Genomic DNA, 20,524 nt, shown 5'->3' on the forward strand with positions numbered 1-20,524 from the left:
TATGCCATTTTCTCAAATATTAATGGTCTTGTTCAAATTCTTATTCGGGAAGGCAGTTCAATTTCTGTTGGAGTCTAGACAGCAAATATTTTGCAAAAATCGAAAGGCTTTTGAGAGTAAGACCTATAATCAGGAATCCACTAAATTTTCTTCATGACAGCGTCCAAACCAACATGCCATGAAGAGTAAACGAGTTTGGGGATAAACAGAAAGGTAACATTTTGTCACACAATACTATTCGCCAGAAATGTCACCCTTTGACGTGGTTCAAACTTGTAAAAAAACTTTCAGAAAGAAGAAACAAGTTCAGGAAATCATAGGATCTGTCATAATTCAGTATACGAAGGGCTTTACTCAAAAATGAGTTCAATAAACAATCAGATATTGGATAAAAATGTAACGGACATGTGTTTTAATTCAAGAATATTTAAGTTAAATCATTAAGACTAAATCATTGAAAAGTGCCTTTTGCTTCTTTCCGAGCATCAAGGACATCATTTAATGAATAGTATGCAAGCTCAAAAGTCTATTAAACGATACAAATCAGGAACAAAGCAATTAAGGACCTCTAAAACATCAGAGATGGGATCAGGTACCATGAAGGAGTTAGCATCCCCTGCCAAAAGCATGTAAGATACGAATGAAGCTAGCAAACAGATGCCTGATTCATTAAATCACTTTAATTCTGATCGGGTGTTTTGTATTCTACCTTGAAAAATGCTTATTGATTTCTTTTTTTATTATTATTTACAATACATATATACATTTTCTGTAATTTTTTATGAGAGAATGGGAAAATAGAGCAAGACAGAGAGAGAGAGGAGAGAGAGAGAGGAGAGAGAGAGAGAGAGAAGGGATGGTGAGATAACCAAAAATTACATAAATAGATTCTTCCAGGGGTTCCAGGCTTCGTCAAAAGTCAACTGATTATTGTTCTTATATGCAATGTACTTGTTTGTTTCAAACATATATTTGATGGAGGATATCAGTCCATTCAAGGAGAGGTTTTTACCACTACATCTCATTCTATAGATAAAATATTTAATTATAAGAGCAATGAGATATTTAATTTTGTCTAATTTTGCAAAAGATTCCAATATGAATTCTTTCTTTGAATATACAACATTAATATGAATCTTTCTAAAACAATAACTATCAAAACTATTCAATAAGTCTTGTATTACTTCACATTCCCAGAAGATGTGTGCAATAGTTTCTGTTTCAGTTTTACAAAAAGAATACCCATATGAACCTATTTTCTTAATCTTATGTAAAAAGGAGTTTGTTGCTAATATTTTATGATTAATTCGGAACTGAAACCACTGAAGTTTTGTATCTTTTGTGAGCTTAAAAGAAAAAGAAAAATTTTTCTCCCATTCAGTATCATTCAAGTTAAAAATTCTATTCCAGCTAGTTTGACCTAATGGCTTGATGTCATTGCTTTTCGAAATTTCATACCAATTTCTTGATTTCTTCGCCTTTAATAAATATGATATTTTTTGTGTAATATATGGCATATAAACAGTTGGCATAGAAGGAATATTTTTGATTTTCATCCATTCTTTAATAGCAGCTGTAAGTCCATTGTACTCAAGAAACTTTGTATAGATTCCATATTTCAAGTTAAACATATTTACATCCATAAAGGAACCGTCCTCTCTTAAGAGATCATTTACAAAAAAATATCATTTTCAAACCATTTCTTATAAAAAATCAGAATATTTCTATTAAAAAATAGTGGTTCCATAGCGGCACTTGCTTCTGGTTCTGGTATTTTTTTTTTTTTTTTTTTGGAAAAAAGTAGCAAGGCTTATAAAACATTTTTCCAAAAGATATTTTTTTTCATCTTTTATTTTCTTCAGGATGTATTCTTCTCCACAAAAACCTATTTCTTTTTGAAATCTAATTTAAATCTAAGGCTAAATATGAATATTTACCTTGCAGTATAACATTTTTCATCCATACCAGTTTCAGAGAAATAATAAACTCTTTTATACTAATCATCTTGAAACCGCCATCTTTAAGATCTTTAATACAAAAACCTTTTACAGTCTAAAAGTATTACTTCCCATTACAAAAGAATAATAAAAGGTGTTTTCTAAATCTTTTACATGAAGGATATGGAGATAACGAACCGTATTCAATCTCAAAGTCCATAAAACAATACAAAATAAGAGCAGAGCAAACACGGACCCCCGAAACATCAGAGGTGGGATCAGGTGCCATGGAGGAGTGAGCATCCCCTGCCGACCGGTCTCACCCGCCGTGTGCTCCTTGTCATGATCAGGAAATAACAGAAAGAATCCGTCGTCAATTCATTGTATAAATAATGGACTAACAATTGGTATGAAAAACGTCAGTCAGCATTTGACTCAATGATAAATTGTATTTGCTGACAAGGTCATTGTATCGACCATAGAACTTACGAAATGATGACTTTAAACGAGACTGCTGATATTCTTGTTTCATCAACTTGCTTGTCAATAATTTACCTCGTTTCAGAAATTGTTCATACGTAGAGCATGCTCTTGCGTATCGAATCAACTGAGATATGTATACTCCGTATGCAGGTGATGAAGGTATATTGCTGCATAAGTAAGGGAAGCTGACGATAGAAAAGTTAAATCAGTAGGATTTGGAAGCGAGACAAAAATATGGTTCAATGTTGGCAATAAAAGTGTTTTCAAAACTGTGTATCGTCCTAGTGGTGTGAAATTCCTACGTTTCCAATGTCTAATCATTTTCTTTATGTTTTCTAACTTTGAACTGAAATTCCTTGAAAGTATCTTCTGCAAATCTATGTCAAATTCAATACCTAGTAACTTAAAGTTTTTCTTTCCCCACTCAAGAAATTGATTTCTACATAAAACCTCATCACTACCTTTTTTGCTACCTATCCATATTACTTGACCGGACATTTTTGCAAATTCTCTAAGGGTACGTAAACTTCATTGTAAAGATTTCTCGCTGCCATCCATCCAATATAAGAGAAGTGTCATCAGCAAGCATTGAGATTTTCTTTTCCCCTTCAAGGAGATGTATACCTTTGATGTTTTTATTATTTCTTATCTTAATAGCAAGAATTTCCTCACATATTAAGAATAAGTATGGGGATTATGGGTCTCCCTGGCGGCATCCTCGATGCAAAGAGAATGTTTCTGATAAATTTCCTCCCTGATTTACTGCTGAAGTAATGTTTGAATAAAATAAACTAACCCATTTCCTGATAGACTTTCCAAAATGAAAGAAATTAAGTGACTTTTGAATAAAAGCCCAAGAGACAGAATCAAATGCCTTTTCAAAGTCAAAAAGGAGAAGACCTGGTATTTTTTCTTCTTCTGTATATTGCATAATGTCATAGATTAGTCTTATGTTTTCAGCTATATTCCTACCCTGTATGAAGCCTGTTTGATCAGGATTTATAATTTTATCTAGAAACCTTTTAATTCCATTCGCAATTGAACCAGATGCAATTTTATAAACTGTGTTTAACCCCTTACATGGCATATACGCTTTTCTACTCATCTGACTTGAAAAACAAGAACAGTCTGAAAAAACATTCATAACTTCGTTTATACCTGAAATTTCAGAATAAATCTTGCACTGTTGGAAAGAGAGAATAAATACGGTAAAATATTTTACAGAATATATTTTTATCTGATGTACCAGTTTTTTACTAGCTTGAGTAAAACTGTGTGCACTATTTGAGCGATTTTGCCATAATCGAAATCAATGCGGGGGTAACACGTTATATGTAAAAATACTAAATTCTGGTGTTTACATCCCAACCCTATCCAATCCCCCCAAAATACTTAAAATTGGTTTGTAAAAAAAATGTACAACATGTTCATAATTTTCAACACAACAATAAAATATTTTTTAAATATATTTAACTAAGCAAAAAAATAAAATGAAACTCATTATTTAATAAATGGAAATTCCAGCATGATTATGGTGTAATTCGTTGCGATGGCAACTGAAATGAAATTTTTATAATCATTTTCAGAAACCACACAATACCTGCTTTCAGAATATATGTAATTGGTATATACAAAAATTACAAGAAATACCCCCAAAAATGCATTGAAATCTTAATATCAATTTGTCTAGAAATGCTCTAAATCTTTGCCATGGAAGGGGTTAAAAGAGAGATAGTTCTCCAATTGTTTTAAAAATGTTTAGGTTTGTCGCCTTTTGGTAAGCAGATAGTGATTCCATGTCTCCGAGTTACACTTAAAATATCGTGATCATATGCATAATTAATTGATCTGACAACAAAAACGCATATAAATTTCCAGAAGACCCTGAAGAATTCTGAGGTAAAGCCATCAGAGCCAGGCGATTTATTCGATTTCATTTTTATCTTAATAGCAAGAATTTCCTCACATATTAAGAATAAGTATGGGGATTATGGGTCTCCCTGGCGGCATCCTCGATGCAAAGAGAATGTTTCTGATAAATTTTCTCCCTGATTTACTGCTGAAGTAATGTTTGAATAAAATAAACTAACCCATTTCCTGATAGACTTTCCAAAATGAAAGAAATTAAGTGACTTTTGAATAAAAATCTAACATCGAGAGAATTCATAAACTTCAAAAACGTGCTGCTAGAATTATTCTTGATGCAGCACCTGACTATTCATCTAAGCCTTTGTTTGAAAAACTAGGATGGTTAAATGTTTTTGAGTTAGTTACGTTTTATAAATGTATTTTATTGTATAAAACTTTTTGTGGTATGAGCCCAGAATATATCCAAGATCTTTTTATTTTTCACAGTTCCGATTCCTACTCATTGCGTTCAGAATTGAATTATAATCTTCGATTACCAAAGCATCGAACAATCCTATTAACAAACTCTTTACAATATTCAGGTGTACATTTATGGAATAATCTACCATTACATGTTAAATTATCACCATCTTTGCCTGTTTTTAGAAAGAATTTGGAAAAAGTTATAATCAGCCAACGTCTGTAATTTTCATTATTATAGATGTCCTTGTTATTGTTATTACTACGTCTTTTAAATTCTGTATATTGACTTATTTATTGTCCTATATTTCCATTAGTTTAATTTGTACATTATATATACATCCGATTATGAAGATATAAAATGAGCTTATCATTGTTCATGTACTGTGTATATATGTTTGATTGTACCATTTTAATATGTATATTGTTTGAATTGTAGAAGGCCCCGGGGAAGAATAGTACTTTGTACTAATCGGGTTACCTTCTTTAAATAAAGCATTATTATTATTATTATTATTATTATTATTATTATTATTCTAAAAGGTGTTTCTCCTGCCTCCTTCAACCACATCATCTACATTTCTATACAAATTTTCATAATTTTGTTTGCTAGTTTTTAAGATATCTGACTGATTATAAACTGTCTCTCCACTTTCTAATTCAATTTTTGGAATAATTTTACTTAAGAAATTTCTTGATTCGAGATTACAGAAATATTTTGTCGGTTTCTCCCCTTCTTCTATCCATCTTGCCCTCGACCTTATATATACACCAGCCATTTTTTCGTTTCTAATATTTTTTTTATCTTCAAGAATTTCATTATTACTTGTAGATCCATGTGCCAATTCCTCAAGGGAACTTATTTCTTTTATAAGTTTCTCTTCTTTAAAAAAGTCTGGATTTTTTTTTTAAAAGACGAATATGAAATACATTTCCCTCTAATTTCCATAAGAAGTGTTTCTAAAAATAACTGGTCATTGACTAAAAATAGAATATTTTCATCTTCAGTAGATTGCAAGTTATCTATATTGTATACTGGAGCTGCATACTGCTCTTTAACCCTTTGTATCACCCCCTTAACTGAGTTTAGAAATTGTTCGTCGTATAAAAGCGAGTTATTAAATTTCCATAATCCTTTGTCTTTCTTAAAATCATTGAACTTTAAACATAAAGTAATAATCGAGTGGTCGGACCTATAACTCGGTTCTATAGAACTTGTTGTAACACTTGACAGTAGATTCTCTGATATAAGAAAAAATCTAATCTGCTTTGCTTAATGGGACTTTTTTTCCACGTGTATTTCAAATGCTTATTTATTTCTAGTTCAGTGTGTCGCTTATTGAGGTTACATTATTCCGTGGTCTTTGGCTGGTACGTGCTTTATTTAAATGACCAGAGATTTTGATAACTCTTATATCAATCCAAGTCCATTTAACATTGATTACTAGAATTAGACCTGTGTGCATGTCCTATTATGCCTTAAAACTTCCCAATGTCATGCAAATACACTTTAACACTCTACACGTACCTTTTTACGTTTTCTGTACTTTCATTTAAGCTCATTTATGCTTACAGTTGTTAATACATCAGCAGATTATTCAAATTTTGTTTTAAAAAAAAGAAATTGAATAACTTAAAAAAAAAAAAACATTCTATCGCACATTTTGTCATATGATAAAAATTATCGAACTTATTTCATTTCCTAGACACTTTCAATAATTTAATGAAGGTAATAGTTTTAATACCGGTATTTCAATGTTAAGATACAGTGTACATGTAGTTTGAATAGTTACCATGTCGTCATCATCGGAGAATCCTAAACACAGATATTTACTGGATCCTTTAATGGTAGAGGTGTACTCAAATGTAATCTTGTCCCCGTTCTTGTACCATGTGACCAAGTACGTGCAATCCCCGGATGAACACTCGTACGACTTGAAACATCCTTTGGATACTCCACATGTTGTATCTGGAGAAAACCCCTTTATAATCTACAAATATCAAACCTTTGCGCATGTAATTAAAATTGATATTTTAGTTACTTGACTACGTTCTTTCCATACATAAGAAATAAGATAAGTGCCATGATTTTTTTTTTAATTTGATATATACATGTATATCCTTTCTTTGGAAGTATGTTGTCTTTTTTCTGATTTTTCACAACGACAGCATCAAAACATTGTCGATTATCAGACACCACCTTCACTGAGCAAAGGAAAGCTGATCTTAATATATTACATAGACATAACTTCAACTGTTACAATAATGTGTTCTGTGCCGGGAAATGCATTTTAATATTTACTAATCCCAAAATATAAATTAGTACTGCAATTTTATAAATCTGAAATTCAAATCAGAAAATAAGACAGCAAAAATACCACTCAATATTCGGTTAAAAATTGTTTCACAATCTCAATATAACGACATGTAACATGAGTTTATCTATCATTTGTATATCTGTGATTAAAGCCAATAGTTTGACATTCTTAAAATAAGTTAAAATTCTTTGATTTGTTATGAGTTTGTAAGTCTGAAGTCTTCATCGTTATCGTTCAAAAAAATCCAAAAAAAAATTCCCACCCTTAACTAAAAAAACCCTAGGATGGCAACGTGTTTTGGGGGGACCCTCCTTAACAAATAGATCTGGGCTTGGCCAGAAAAAAATTCCGACAAATTCAGTATTCGGAGCGTTTGTGTTATTTATTCAAGTCGAAAAATTCAATCTGCTTGACGACTACGGGCCGTTTCTGGCCATTTTTCCACTTTGACAGCTCATCCTGGACTCCATGCCACTAAACTGGAAGTGATATCGCAGTATATATTTTACGTCTATAAAAGTTTTTTTTTCAAATAAAATAAAATAAATATTTGTTCAACGTAATTTGATTCAGTTTTTTTTTCAAATATATTGAAAAGAACTTTAAAAATTCTTTTTCTTACTCATATGACGATATGTACCTGGGACAGATAATTAAGTTTTTACAAGGCGCCAAATTTAAATCACTAAAAAGCCAAGTCGACAAAGAGCCAAACAGCTAGACTTAGCGACCTTATCAGGCATTATTTCGTATTAAAAAAAATGTTTTTTATTGATCAGATATGGTAACATAATAATGTACATGAAGTTTTACATGCATATTTTTTTTTTGTTTCTTTTCTTCAACTACGTAAAATATATACTGCGATATCATTCCGGTTTAGTGGCATGGAGTCCAGGATGAATTGTGCTTCAAGTTATGCATTAACTTTTAAGATTTGTCAGAATAACGTTTCGAAAGACTTCTTAAAGCAGAAAGAATAACATAATGTACACAGACACTTAAATCTTATGGGTTCAAAAAAGTAATAATCTCGATTTCACATGCTATGTTCCCTAATGCTATGTTCCTTAATATGTATACGAATGATATATGCGGCTGATACGATTTCTGTCATATTACACAATTAATAATATGTACATTTAACTCTATCTAAGCCAAATCAAGGATAATAGTTGAAGTTTACTTACCTCAATGCGAATTATAGCGATGGTTATGAAAATAACTGTCTTGAACATCATACCAGCACTCAGAACTTGTAATATTCGACAAGGTACGCAGAGGTCACTTCATTGTAAGTTTTTAATGGAACCGAAGTTTTATATTATTCCTCTCGATGACAATTTCAACACAACTAATATTTTCACGTATAAAGTACTTCAACAACTCTTCAAATTAAAACTTGTATGATTCACAATGTAAACATTCAGATACCTAATCAACTGAGGTCGATTTGGTCAATATAACCCGGTAAGTCAAGTGTCTCCGATGAAAGACAAAATTACACTATCCTCAGGTGAACCTTTCTCTTAGAAACAGATAAAACCTGGCCAGTGAATCGGGTATTTTTTATTTTTAAATTTCTTGATGAATATTTGAGTACATACGGGTAAAAGGTCGTCGGCTTCATAGTATTGATTTTTATGTTTACTTTTAGTTGGTTGGTGACTGATAAGTGCATGTACAGTGCGCATTCGCTAAGTGAATGAAGTTTCGGAAAAGTAATGATTTTTCAAACTTCGCATCATGGTAATATTACCTTCGTTTATTCATTCTTTGTTTTGAAACAATGAGAGAAATGATAGATAGAAAAAGTATTTTTTTGGTGGTACATATCTGTTGTTAATTTCTTTAATGCAAGCCTAGGGGATATTAAATATATAATTATTAAATGTGTACATTAGAACGCCATTGTGAGTCAAGTACCATTGAGGAGAAAATGGTAAATGTGCAGTTCGTTTTCTGAATTTACTTTTTGTGTCACAGTATAACCAGAGACCAATAAGCATAGTTAATTCACCAAGGTAAAAGTAAACTGATGGCTTAGTAACTACGATCACCTACAACACACGCACGTAATTAGCTAGTTTCGTATGGTACTATTTGCTTTATATTATTCATTCTTCTCGTCATTCTCATATCAAAACAGAAACATTCAGGACATTCGTCATAAAAAAATTAATAAAGAAAGTTTGTAGAGAGTGTTGTGTAAAGATATGGCAAATTTTCAATGCTGTCCAAAACAGATCAATGTGAAGGGAATGATCATGAGACAGTACGAGGGGATTAGAATTTGTTTTAGAAACAAAACACAGCACTGATGAAATCATCTCACTATCCTACACTCTCCAAATCAACAGAAGACAGCAGGATCAAGAAATCAATTACTATTCTTGTGTCATTTTATGTACATCTGCAAAGGGGTGAATTTTAATGATAAGATGTAAAATATACAGGAAAAATTCCGTTATCTTTATGATAATGTCTCATATATACTTCCTTAAGAATTACTTTAGCGTTAACTGAAACCTCTAATCTTTTTTTTTTTTTTTTTGTATATAAAACGGATATTCTATTGGAGACGTAAGCATGAACCTTGAAGTTAATGATCTGCATTGCTACAAATATATGAAGATGCTGTATTTTGTTGTTTATGAGCTGACATGGTTATTAATTATCTGTATGGAAAGTGATAAAAAAAAATGTGTTTTTAATATCGAAACAAGCTATTTTTCGAGGTCATAATCATCTTTGTGACGGATGAATTAAAATAAAAAAAAATGGCCTGTTAACTGAAAAACAGCGTAAAAAAATCATCTTGCAAAATTCATTATATATCGTGAATTATATATATATTAATAAATCACAATATATAGCAATTTTAATTTCACAAAATTAAAATAATATATTTATATAGTTTATTCAGAATATAACTTTGGGTTATCAATTTATTAAATAACAAATAGTAACATATATCTCATGTACTATAACTTTTTTTCAATGAGTTAAATTGAATAATGGAAACGTGAAAAATGAAATCAAGTGTTATTTAATATTTCAATAAAAAATCACAGCTCCACTCGTTTATAGTATACAATAGTAATAATTTCATATTGAAAAACAGTACATCAATAATAATTCAAAGTTACAATACAATACATAACAATGCTGTTTTAATATACAAACATTTTATATAAAAATTATGACAAATAAAAAGTAGGTCAAGCATTGTGCAACAATATACAGATCTAAATCAGATGTTACGTAAAATTAGAGACATGATGGATATGTTTCAACAGCTCAAAAACCAACCATTATATAAATAGATAAATTTGCGGCATTTTGGTATCATTGACAACAATTGGATTAAAATTTTAATGTACTTGGCAAAATTATTTTGTAAAAATATTCATTCACATATTTTTTTCTTAGATTTAGATAATTTTAATTGTCCAAAATGTACATTTCATTAAAGTTGAATAATTCAAAATGACATAAGATTTTGATATTTGTTTGTAAAAAAAATTGAACATTATAATGAATATAACCCTTCCTCCTTCAATATATAATACTGGGGTTCAAGACTAAATAACTCTGTAAATGATTTATAAACAGTTTTAAACTGTCAGTCAAAATCATTATCTTGACACTTTCCCTGTGTTAAAAATGAGTATTATGATACTTCTATACTGTGTGATTGTATAAATTAAATACATTTCTATAACATATTTCTGGTACATTTCTAAATGTATTGAGGTTCAATATACTGTCAATGATTTTGTAAATCATTTCATTTAGCCCAATAATTTGCTTGATATTCTTTTTGTAGGTACATTTCTAATTGTATTGAGGTTCAATATACTGTCAATGATTTTGTAAATCATTTCATTTAGCCTAATAATTTGCTTGAAATTATCTTTTTTTTTTGGTACGCTTCCAATTGTATTGAGGTTCAATAGACTATCAATGATTTTATAAATCATTTCATTTAGCCCAATAATTTGCTGTATGTTGTTTTCTCATATGCCCAGGAAGATATACACAATAACGGTCAATGACAACACACCAATGGTAACCAGATGCGCGATCAGAAGAAAAAACCTCATGCGAGAAAACTGAAAAAATAAAAAATTAAAAGTCTTATTTTTTTTTACGCTTGTTGTATAACTTAACATTACTTGCTTTATGAATCATCACAGTATACCTTATTAGTTGTCTCCGCTTTTTCAGCTGTTTTCCTATCGATTATATTCGTCATGCTTACATCATATGACTTGTTATCTTTGAAATACACAAAGAATTAATCATGATTATGCATTATTCAATAAAAATTAATACAAAAGTATTTCGCTCATATTCGATAAGAATTAAATTAGTTATCCATGTAGTATCCCCCATGTGGCACTTGAGTAAAAAAATTATTTGAAAGAGAGAGAGAAAGCGAAAGAGCAGGGGATATGAAGTTATATATAACTAACCTTTAATTTGACCATTCTCTTGCATCTTTAAAATTTCGAATACAACTTCGAACAGTACATACAGAGCTATATAAACATACATAACGTATGTAGCTCCAATTTTTACTACAGATTTTGTCAACTGTAGACCAAAAATGATGTTTATCACTGCAAAAAATAATATAATTTTGCCTCTGATTCCACCAAATTTAAACAGCAACCATTTCAAATCATTTTCAATTATGATTACATTTGTTACGTTTGATTTAGAAGAAATAATATCAACCTGCTAAAATATGGGCAGAAAAAAAAAAATGCCAGTTAAATTTAAGTTGTCGTTAGAGCACCGGAAAGTGACATGATTTTTTAGAAAAAGAACGCTTTGATTGGCTGAAATAGGGATTGAAACAAACCGAAATGATTTGCTGAAATAGGAATTTAAAACGATCAACATGTTTGACTGAATTAGGAATAGGAAAAAATCGACCTAATTGGACAAAATTAAAAAATGTTATCATTTAACTTCAAAAATAATCAAAACCAATCTATTAATTATAATAATTATTTAATTTAATCATACAGGTAATGAAGTCATTTTCAGATGGTACAAATATACTGGTATATCAAAGTAAGAAAATATTTAATATTTAAATTAGTATATTTCTATATGATACGATACATACGTTAATGCAGGTCAAGATCAGTATGACGATTCCCAAGATTGTAGTTGTATATTGTCAACTAAAAAATAAGTGTATAAATACCTTGTATTAATCAAGAGCTTTTCGTGCCGGACTATAGTCAATAATACATTCATAAAATTCTTCATCCAAATACCTGAGTTTTGATAAATTAAAAAAAATACAGCAGAGCAAAGAAATTTTTAATATCGTTTTTACCAGTATAAAAATAATTAAAGAACAATTACGCACATGTATGAAGGATATGGAAATAACGAACAGTATTCAATCTCAACGTCCATTAAACAATATACAAAACAAGAGCCATCACGTGATGTCCACATCAGAGGTGTATCAGGTGCCATGGAACAGTTACATTGTACCGGTCACACCCGCCATGTGCTCGATGTCATGATCAGGAAATAACGGAAAAAATGTCAATTCAGTGTATAAATAATGGACTAACAATTTTGAAAAACGTAGCACATTACTCAATGACAAATTGTATTTGCTGACAAGGTTTTGTGTGACCATAGAATTTAAAAAATCATTTGACATAGACTTTTGATATTCTTGTTTCATCAACTTGCTTGTCAATAATTTACCTCGTTTAAGAAATTGTTCAAGAGAGCATGCTCTTGCGTATCGAATCAACTGAGATATATATACTCCGTATGCAGGTGATGAAGGTACATTGCTGCATAAGTAAGGGACTTTTAATAAGTCATCAATATTGTATAAACTTACATCTCTGTACTTCCCCGCGGAGAGTATAATGATGAAGAATGAAATCACCGTAAATAAAAGCACTAAAACCATACAACCACGATGAACCTGATAATTACAAAATTATATAATTATTTACTGTCAAAGAGCCACAGCGCATTTGATAGTCACTTTCGCCTACCCTAGTAGTGATTTTTTAAATACTTTGTTTAACCAAAATTTTGTCATACAATGTTAGTTTATACATGCCTTAAAGCAACTCACACAAAAATAATACTCAATTATTATATTTATGATAGTTATAAAAATCGTTCAGTTTATATGGAGAATATAGTAAATACTGAGGTACCCCCCTAAACAATGACAAACTATAGGAAAAGACCACCCTTAACCAGAAAAACAACTTCTGAATAATTTTTTTTGGATATGACTGCACTTCATTACGTTTAGATAATTTTGGTTAAAGGTGGTCTTCATATTGAAAATGTTGAAAATATGTATTTAATTTTTCTTCTAAAATTATTTCAAACTTCAACAATATGTCTTAATTTTATCCAATTGTTTACCAAGACTTCGTGGCGTAGTGGTATGATTGCTGGATTGAAGACATAATGAACGTGAGTTCGAGTCTCTCAGTGCGTGTTACTTAACTACGATTTTATTTTTTTTCCTCAATCTGTGTGCATTTTCCTATGTTTTCTTTTATTATTTTATAATACATACATGTATAAATGATTTTTAAAAGAGATATATAATACAACATTACACATTGAAAGTATCTTGGGGAAAAACAGTCAAACTATTTTAATGACCCAAAGTCATAGCTGCTAGCCTGTTTTATTTTTTAAAATTTTCAACGATTTTGTTTAGAATAAGAGTATTGGACAAGTAAACATACTGTCATGCAACAAACTTGCAACTATGAAAATATAACACTGGTCCACAAATGATTGCATACATGTAGTTTGATTTTGCATTGAAAAAGTACATGTATCTATAAATAGAAACAGGTGATTTCCTTTTAAATACTTGAGTAGGCCGAATCGTCGGTAAGGCAGCTATGGCTCTTTTGTTATAATATTAACAAGAGGCCCAGGGGCCACAGCGCTCACCTGAGCACATCGGCTAGGAAAAAGCACATATCAGATCAGAACTGAAAGTTTACTGAGGTGGGGGGGGGGGGCTTGAATTTTAACCCCCAAGGGGATCATGATTTGAACAAACTTCAATCTACACTACCTGAGGATGATTCCATATAAATATTACTAATTATGGCTTTGAAGTACTTGAAAAGAAGATTTTAAAAGATTTTTCCTATATATAAACTTTGATCAGCCATTTTGATCCCACCCTAGCCCCGGGGATTCATGATTTGAACAAACTTGAGTCTACACTACCTGAGGATGCTTCCACATGAGTTTCATCTTTCCGGGCCCAGTGGTTCTTGAGAAGAAGATTTTTAAAGATTTTGCCTATATATTTCTATGTAAAACTTTGATCGGCCATTTTGGCCCCACCCTACCCCCGGGGGTCATGATTTGAACAAATTTGAATCTACATTACCTGAGGATGATTCCACATGAGTTTCATCTTTCCTGGCCCAGTAGTTCTTGAGAAGAAGATTTTTAAAGATTTTTCCTATATATTCCTATGTAATACTTTGATCGGCCATTTTGGCCCCACCCTACCCCCAGGGGTCATGATTTGAACAAACTTGCATCTACACTACCTGAGGATGATTCCACATGAGTTTCATCTTTCCTGGCCCAGTGGTTCTTGAGAAGAAGATTTTTTTTAAAATGCCATTAATTTTTCTCTAATTCATAATTATCTCCCCTTGGAAGAGGGCATGGCCCTTCATTTGAACAATCTTAAATTCCCTTTACACAAGGACACTTTGTAGCAAGTTTGGATGAAATTGGCCCAGTGGTTCTAGAGAAGAAGATGAAAATGTGAAAAGTTTACGACGACGACGACAACGACAACAACAACGACAGACGATGGACAAATTTTGATCAGAAAAGCTCACTTAAGCCTTAGGCTCAGGTGAGCTAAAAATAAAAAAAAATATGTTTTTACAAACTTTTATGTATTAAGCATGCATTATTTTACTTGATTTTTAAAGAAAAAGTTCTATCAATGAGATATCTACAAGTACATGGTTTTTGTGAATGATGTAGAATATGTACGTTTGCATTTTTTTTAGTTTGTGTATTATGGATACCTGAAACCAAACTTTCTGTCCTAAGATAGTTCTTTCGCTCCACTGAGATTTGAAGTACCTGGCAATAAGTAAGCCTACACTGGAGAAAACCATCCAAGCCAAGACCATGATTAATCCTGCAAAAATTAAAGAAAGAGGCGTCTATTTTGATTTATATATTCCCAAAAACTGTCTCATATGTATACTAATTTATCTGATTAAAAAAATCTTCATGAACCGTGGTCATGATTTACATCAATTTTCGCTGTAGTCTAGAGAAAATGTTTTATTTCAAAGATTTTTTTTCTATTCAAATGTTATTGATATGATTATATCTTACTAAGCAAGGTATTATTTTCCATATAGAGAGTTAGCTCTCTTTTTGGCTTTTTATGGTTTCTTTTTTAATTTATATATCCATAATAATTTGTTTCAAAGTTTGTCCGCTTATTTTAATTAAATTTCAATTTTACATATTTCCCAATAGATACGTAGCATAAGTAAAATCAAATCCAACTCCTATGGTCAGATGATCGTTCTTTACTAAACAATATTGTATAGATATCAAGCAATAGAAAACAATAATTAATTTTTCATTTGAAAATGAATAAAAATAAATATTTTTGGCATTTATGGGCTCCATAATAAGCTTTTTTTATACATTTCTTCTGAGCAACACTAGTAAGGTATTATTCTATTTGCACCAACCGTGTAACTTGACAATTGGCTCCTTCAGTCGTTTTCCTGTGATCACTTCGAATCCAAACATATCAACAGTATTCTCAGAATGGGGAGTGTGTTCGAAATAATGTTCCTGCATCATTCCGTCTACAATATAATTACAAAATTTCTTAAACTCGAAATATTGTACATGTAGCAAATAGACTATTGTAACACCGACAATGAAAAGCACTGTGACTACATTTAACATTTACTTTCGTTTACTTCTACTATGATTGTGCAAAAGAAAACACAGAAACTCAATACATTTTAAAATTATATTATATTATACCAGCCTGTTAGATTAAAAAGATATTAGTATAACTGAAAAGATATTAGTATAACTGAACCAAAAAAAGAAGAGGGGGTTTTAAGTTTTATAATCATTCTCTTTGTTCATTCCATATTTTACTAGTTGTACATCAGATGGTTTAGTAAGCTAAATACTAATACTGATGGATGTTATATGATGATATTTTTACCTCTGATAAATCCTTCTGCAATCAGAAGATACCATTTTGAATTGAGGTCGAATATTTTTGGGTTGGTTGAATTGATTTGTCTGTCAAATGTACACGTGAATAAGGATCCAGTTGCAGAAGTTACCACATTAGTAATTTTCTCCAGTGGCTAAAAAGAACGAAATATTTATTACAATTTGAATTTTTTTTTTGATTAATAAACGTTATAAAAATATTTTTTTTGATAAAACTTTGATCAGTTTATTTGAAGTATTTTCACATCATAAATAATAATTGTTAATTCAAATATTTTTTATTTGCTGGTTTTATTTTTCGAAGCAATATTTTCTTTTATTCATCTGATTTAAGATAGAGAAAAATAAACATATTATGCATTGGGTAACATGCGCTGGATACTAAATCTGATTGCTTTTCTATTTCAATGTTATGAACTGACAATGGTTTTCAAGGACTGTGAATTTCATTCAAAGTCATGAAAAACCCTTGGAATTTAATTAGATTTACAACTTCATCAACCTAATGGTTTTGAAGTTGTTGTTGTTATTTATACGTTACGGTTTCCACAACTTTAAAGTTGCAGACAGATAATGTAATAAAGGAATAGACAAGAACTTTACAGTTGTACTTTAACCCCAAACACATTTATATCTAAAGGTCATAAAAGTTTCTTTAATTTGAATTTTAAAATTGCTAATTTGAAAATAAAAGCACTCACATTGAACAAAACAGTGTAGCTTTCTATATTGATTTATATATTTCAATGTTGAAACCTCCCATTAACTAAACAGTTACACTAAATACAGATACATATTTACACGCCATTTTATATGTTTCGCCCTGAAATACAGAAACAATACAATAAATTAGGTCAATGAATATATATTAAATGAAAAGAGAGTCGTGTTAACTACATTTTATTAAAAATATTTAGGTTTATCCTAATCTTAATGAGGCTTTTTAGGCATTTTGTGAATTTTTTTTTTTTACAAAGAGATGAAGCTTTAAATATTTTTGAATTTTATATAGTTCTTTTTAATAAAAGAACCGTAATCTGTTAACATCATTTGCAAAAATTTTATCTGATTGCACACACGTGGCGCAGTGGTTAAAAAAGATGCTCTGCTGATTGACAATATCTCTATGGTTTTTGATAAGGAGTCAAACAATCCTTACGTCAATTGCGCTCCGTTATTAGTCCCACTGCGGGACGCGGAAAACACTTGCTGTGGCCTTCAACGCAACAAGATAGACCCCGTATTGTCAATTAACAATGGTAATTTCGTGTCGTGCTGGATAAAAGATACCACAATGCTCAAAGGCCCTGAGTGCCGAAAAAGCATATGGACTAACAAAATTTGTAACTTTTCTCCACCGGCAAGTGGTGGCGTCTCCATATGAGTGAAAAAATTCTGGAGAGGGACGTTAAACAGTATAAAATCAATCAATCAATCAAATTTAATCATTTCTTTTTTAGATTGTCAGTTTACTTCAACGTGTATTTTCAGGTAGCTATTGTCAAAATACATGCCGTAACGCCATGAAGTTGAAAGAAGCCAATGCTTTCACATGCATTGTCTTTTGGTTGTCTCCTTCAATAATTATACAAGAGATTAGAAACTTGTTTGTCTTATAAAGATAATTTATTAAATTGTTTTAAAATGTTTTATGGAAAAGTAGGGAGCCGACGATTAAAGCTAATAGTTTAATACGTTGCAGGGTAAAACTATAAATGCAGATATTTTCATTTATAACATTTATCCATATCAAATTAACCTTACATCCACTATGGTACCCTATCGTTTATCTTTTTGCTATGTAAATGGAGATTAGTCTGCATCATCGTCCCAATATAAACTCAAATCTCAAAGTATATAATAGACCTAGGAAATTCTTATTTTTTCAGGTTTGTGCTCTTATACTAACCATTTCGTCATCATCAGAAAAACCTAAGCAGAGGTATTTACTAGCTGCGGTGATCGTAGAAGTGTACTCAAATACCATCTGGTCGCCGTTTCTGTACCAAGCGACCTGGTAAGTGCAATCTCCCGACGCACACTCGTACGATTTGAAGCAGCCTTTTGTTACTCCGCATGCTGCATCCGGAGAAAAACTGTGTATGGACTAATGAACAGAAAAAAATGTTAAAAAATTACAATTCGTAAAAGAAAAATGTTATATTTGCAGTATATATTAGGCTTAGTGAAGAAACCCCTATAAATATTCCCATTCCATGATGATAGAGCAGATATCATATGAATACTTTTAAACATTGAGGATTCCAAATTTCATCCTTTTCATTGTATAATTTTTTTCATGACTGATTACTTTATATCACCTAAATGCTAGTTGTTTCTTTTCTTTTTTTTAATTATTTCAGTAATTTTTTTCACACTTTAGCTGTAAATCCGTAAGCTCTATCATTCTGTTGATACAGTATGATCTCGCTTGTCAAAAGAAATAATTTTTGTTTCGAATTTGTCCAATCAACAATTTCAGAGAATATTTTTATTTACATTCTTTTGAAGGGTTCATTTTTATATTTTATAAAATGAACAAATCCATTAGAAATTTAATTCAAAGAATTTCTGGGGTAAATAAACGTTTGATTTGAACATAAATATTTCATAACAATTCAACAAAGCATTATTGTTTCAGATGATAAAAATAGTTCAGATGAGGAGTTTTTTTAAACTAAATGTTTTTAACTTGATCATTTATGTGTTGATCAGATATTTACATGTTTATCTCAATTTTATCATTTAAAACACATTTGTTAAACTTAAAGATATATACATGTACCAGATTTTTAACCCTTCCTAGAAAGAATTGTACCAGAATAAAACTATAGTTTATAAAAATTTACTATAGTTTCGAATTTTTTTATCACAGTTTAATCAAGAATTTTTTTTTTGGCAAATAGAAAATCAAAATACCAGGTATCTTTTCAATACTTTTCGAATTGCTAAATTTTCTTTTTTTACAGCAACTTTCAAATAACAAAAGGAAAAAGTAATTGTATATTTGCAGATTTTATATGTACTTTTATAAACATGAAGGCCTTAAATCTTCTAAAATGTTGTCGAGTTAAGTTTCATAGTAGGTCAAAGTATTTACAAAGTATCAAAGTGTTTACTTTAGTTAACCGAAATTAACTATAGCTAACTACAATTTAAAATAGTTAACAGCATTTTTGTTATGGAATACTCTATTTTTTAATACTGTTTTAGATTTTCATTTAGATTTTTACACACTAATTAAATTGTCTACATTTTTTGTCCCATCATGGCAAGGAGGACCCAATTTTGGAGGTTCGGTTTTCTCTGCTCCAAATTTATATCGTTTCAATGGGTTTTTGAGCTTGATTAGTGTTTGTTTTTCATATTTATTATAAGCAATACTTTTCACAATATAATAATTACTGTCAAGGTAATGTGAAAGTTCATCCCCCATGCAAATATTCTTCCAAGCAGCTGTCTTGAAATCTCAACCAACATTTGTTATTTTATGCATTTTTACATATCGATAATAATTATTTCCCCCTCCATTTTTGGACGTCATGTCTGGCGTAAAGTCAGATAATCAAACTTTCCAACATTTCAAATGACTCGCATGGATGAGGTATAATAATAAATGCATTAGAAATCAAACAGAGTGGATGATCAGTGAACTTTAACGTCGTTTACCGATGAATCTGACAATAAATAAGATTTGTGCAAGGACTGAATTTATAAATAACATTTGGAGAGTTTAAAAATATTTTACTTCAACTTAAAACAATATGCTTTATAGTCAAAAAACAGTTTTTTGAAAAAGATAAATATGAGACGTTAAAATAATGTGGATGAATTGAAAAGTACGTTAGAGCGATTTCATTAAAATTCTCACCGTGCGGCAATATGCAAAACACCATCATTATCTCCATATTTTAAAAAAAGCATTTTATGCAAAGGAGATTTTAAAACAAAAACTTAAAAGCATAGGAACATTAGTTTGAAACTTTTGCTGAAAACATTCGATTTTTAAAGAAATTAATGCAGCAGTAACATTACTTTTACAACAACCCTTCAAACTTGAAAGGTGCGTAGTGAAAGACTTCTTTGATAGTGGATGTCATTTTACTTTTCTTGCCACTTGATTGATTTTTATTAACAACTACCATCTTAAAATATTTATGTATACTTAAAGTAAAT

At 30.5% G+C, this 20,524-nt stretch overlaps 2 protein-coding genes and 1 long non-coding RNA gene across 4 annotated transcripts in view; all 3 read right to left on the bottom strand.

Moving 5' to 3' along the window:
* LOC134256915 (putative ferric-chelate reductase 1 homolog) overlaps nt 1-8,610 on the bottom strand; it is a 35,086-nt gene extending 26,476 nt beyond the window's left edge. For both annotated transcript variants that reach the window (XM_062739592.1, XM_062739591.1), the window contains exons 1-2: nt 8,257-8,610; nt 6,542-6,739 (exon numbers count right to left, since the gene is read on the bottom strand). In XM_062739592.1, coding sequence (XP_062595576.1) covers nt 6,542-6,739; nt 8,257-8,307 — 249 coding nt within the window. In that variant the 5' untranslated portion in view covers nt 8,308-8,610. The remainder of the gene's footprint in view (nt 1-6,541; nt 6,740-8,256) is intronic.
* A 2,382-nt stretch (nt 8,611-10,992) lies between these two features.
* On the bottom strand, nt 10,993-11,694 carry LOC134256916 (uncharacterized). Its single transcript, XR_009989816.1, has 3 exons — nt 11,545-11,694; nt 11,271-11,347; nt 10,993-11,181 (listed from the first exon to the last, which is right to left on the bottom strand). It is a non-coding gene; the product is annotated as an uncharacterized LOC134256916 (long non-coding RNA).
* A 513-nt stretch (nt 11,695-12,207) lies between these two features.
* On the bottom strand, nt 12,208-17,061 carry LOC134256918 (putative ferric-chelate reductase 1). The gene is made up of 6 exons (XM_062739593.1): nt 17,050-17,061; nt 16,335-16,482; nt 15,841-15,960; nt 15,154-15,269; nt 12,951-13,037; nt 12,208-12,264 (listed from the first exon to the last, which is right to left on the bottom strand). The coding sequence occupies exons 3-6, from the start codon at nt 15,953-15,955 to the stop codon at nt 12,208-12,210; spliced, it is 375 nt and encodes a 124-aa protein (XP_062595577.1). The 5' UTR covers nt 15,956-15,960; nt 16,335-16,482; nt 17,050-17,061.
* Between the last annotated feature and the right edge of the window lie 3,463 nt (nt 17,062-20,524).

This window comes from Saccostrea cucullata, unplaced genomic scaffold (genome assembly GCF_032062105.1).
Source record: "Saccostrea cucullata isolate Sc308-1 unplaced genomic scaffold, CSIRO_AGI_Scuc_v1 ctg804, whole genome shotgun sequence".
Classification (NCBI taxonomy): domain Eukaryota; kingdom Metazoa; phylum Mollusca; class Bivalvia; order Ostreida; family Ostreidae; genus Saccostrea; species Saccostrea cuccullata.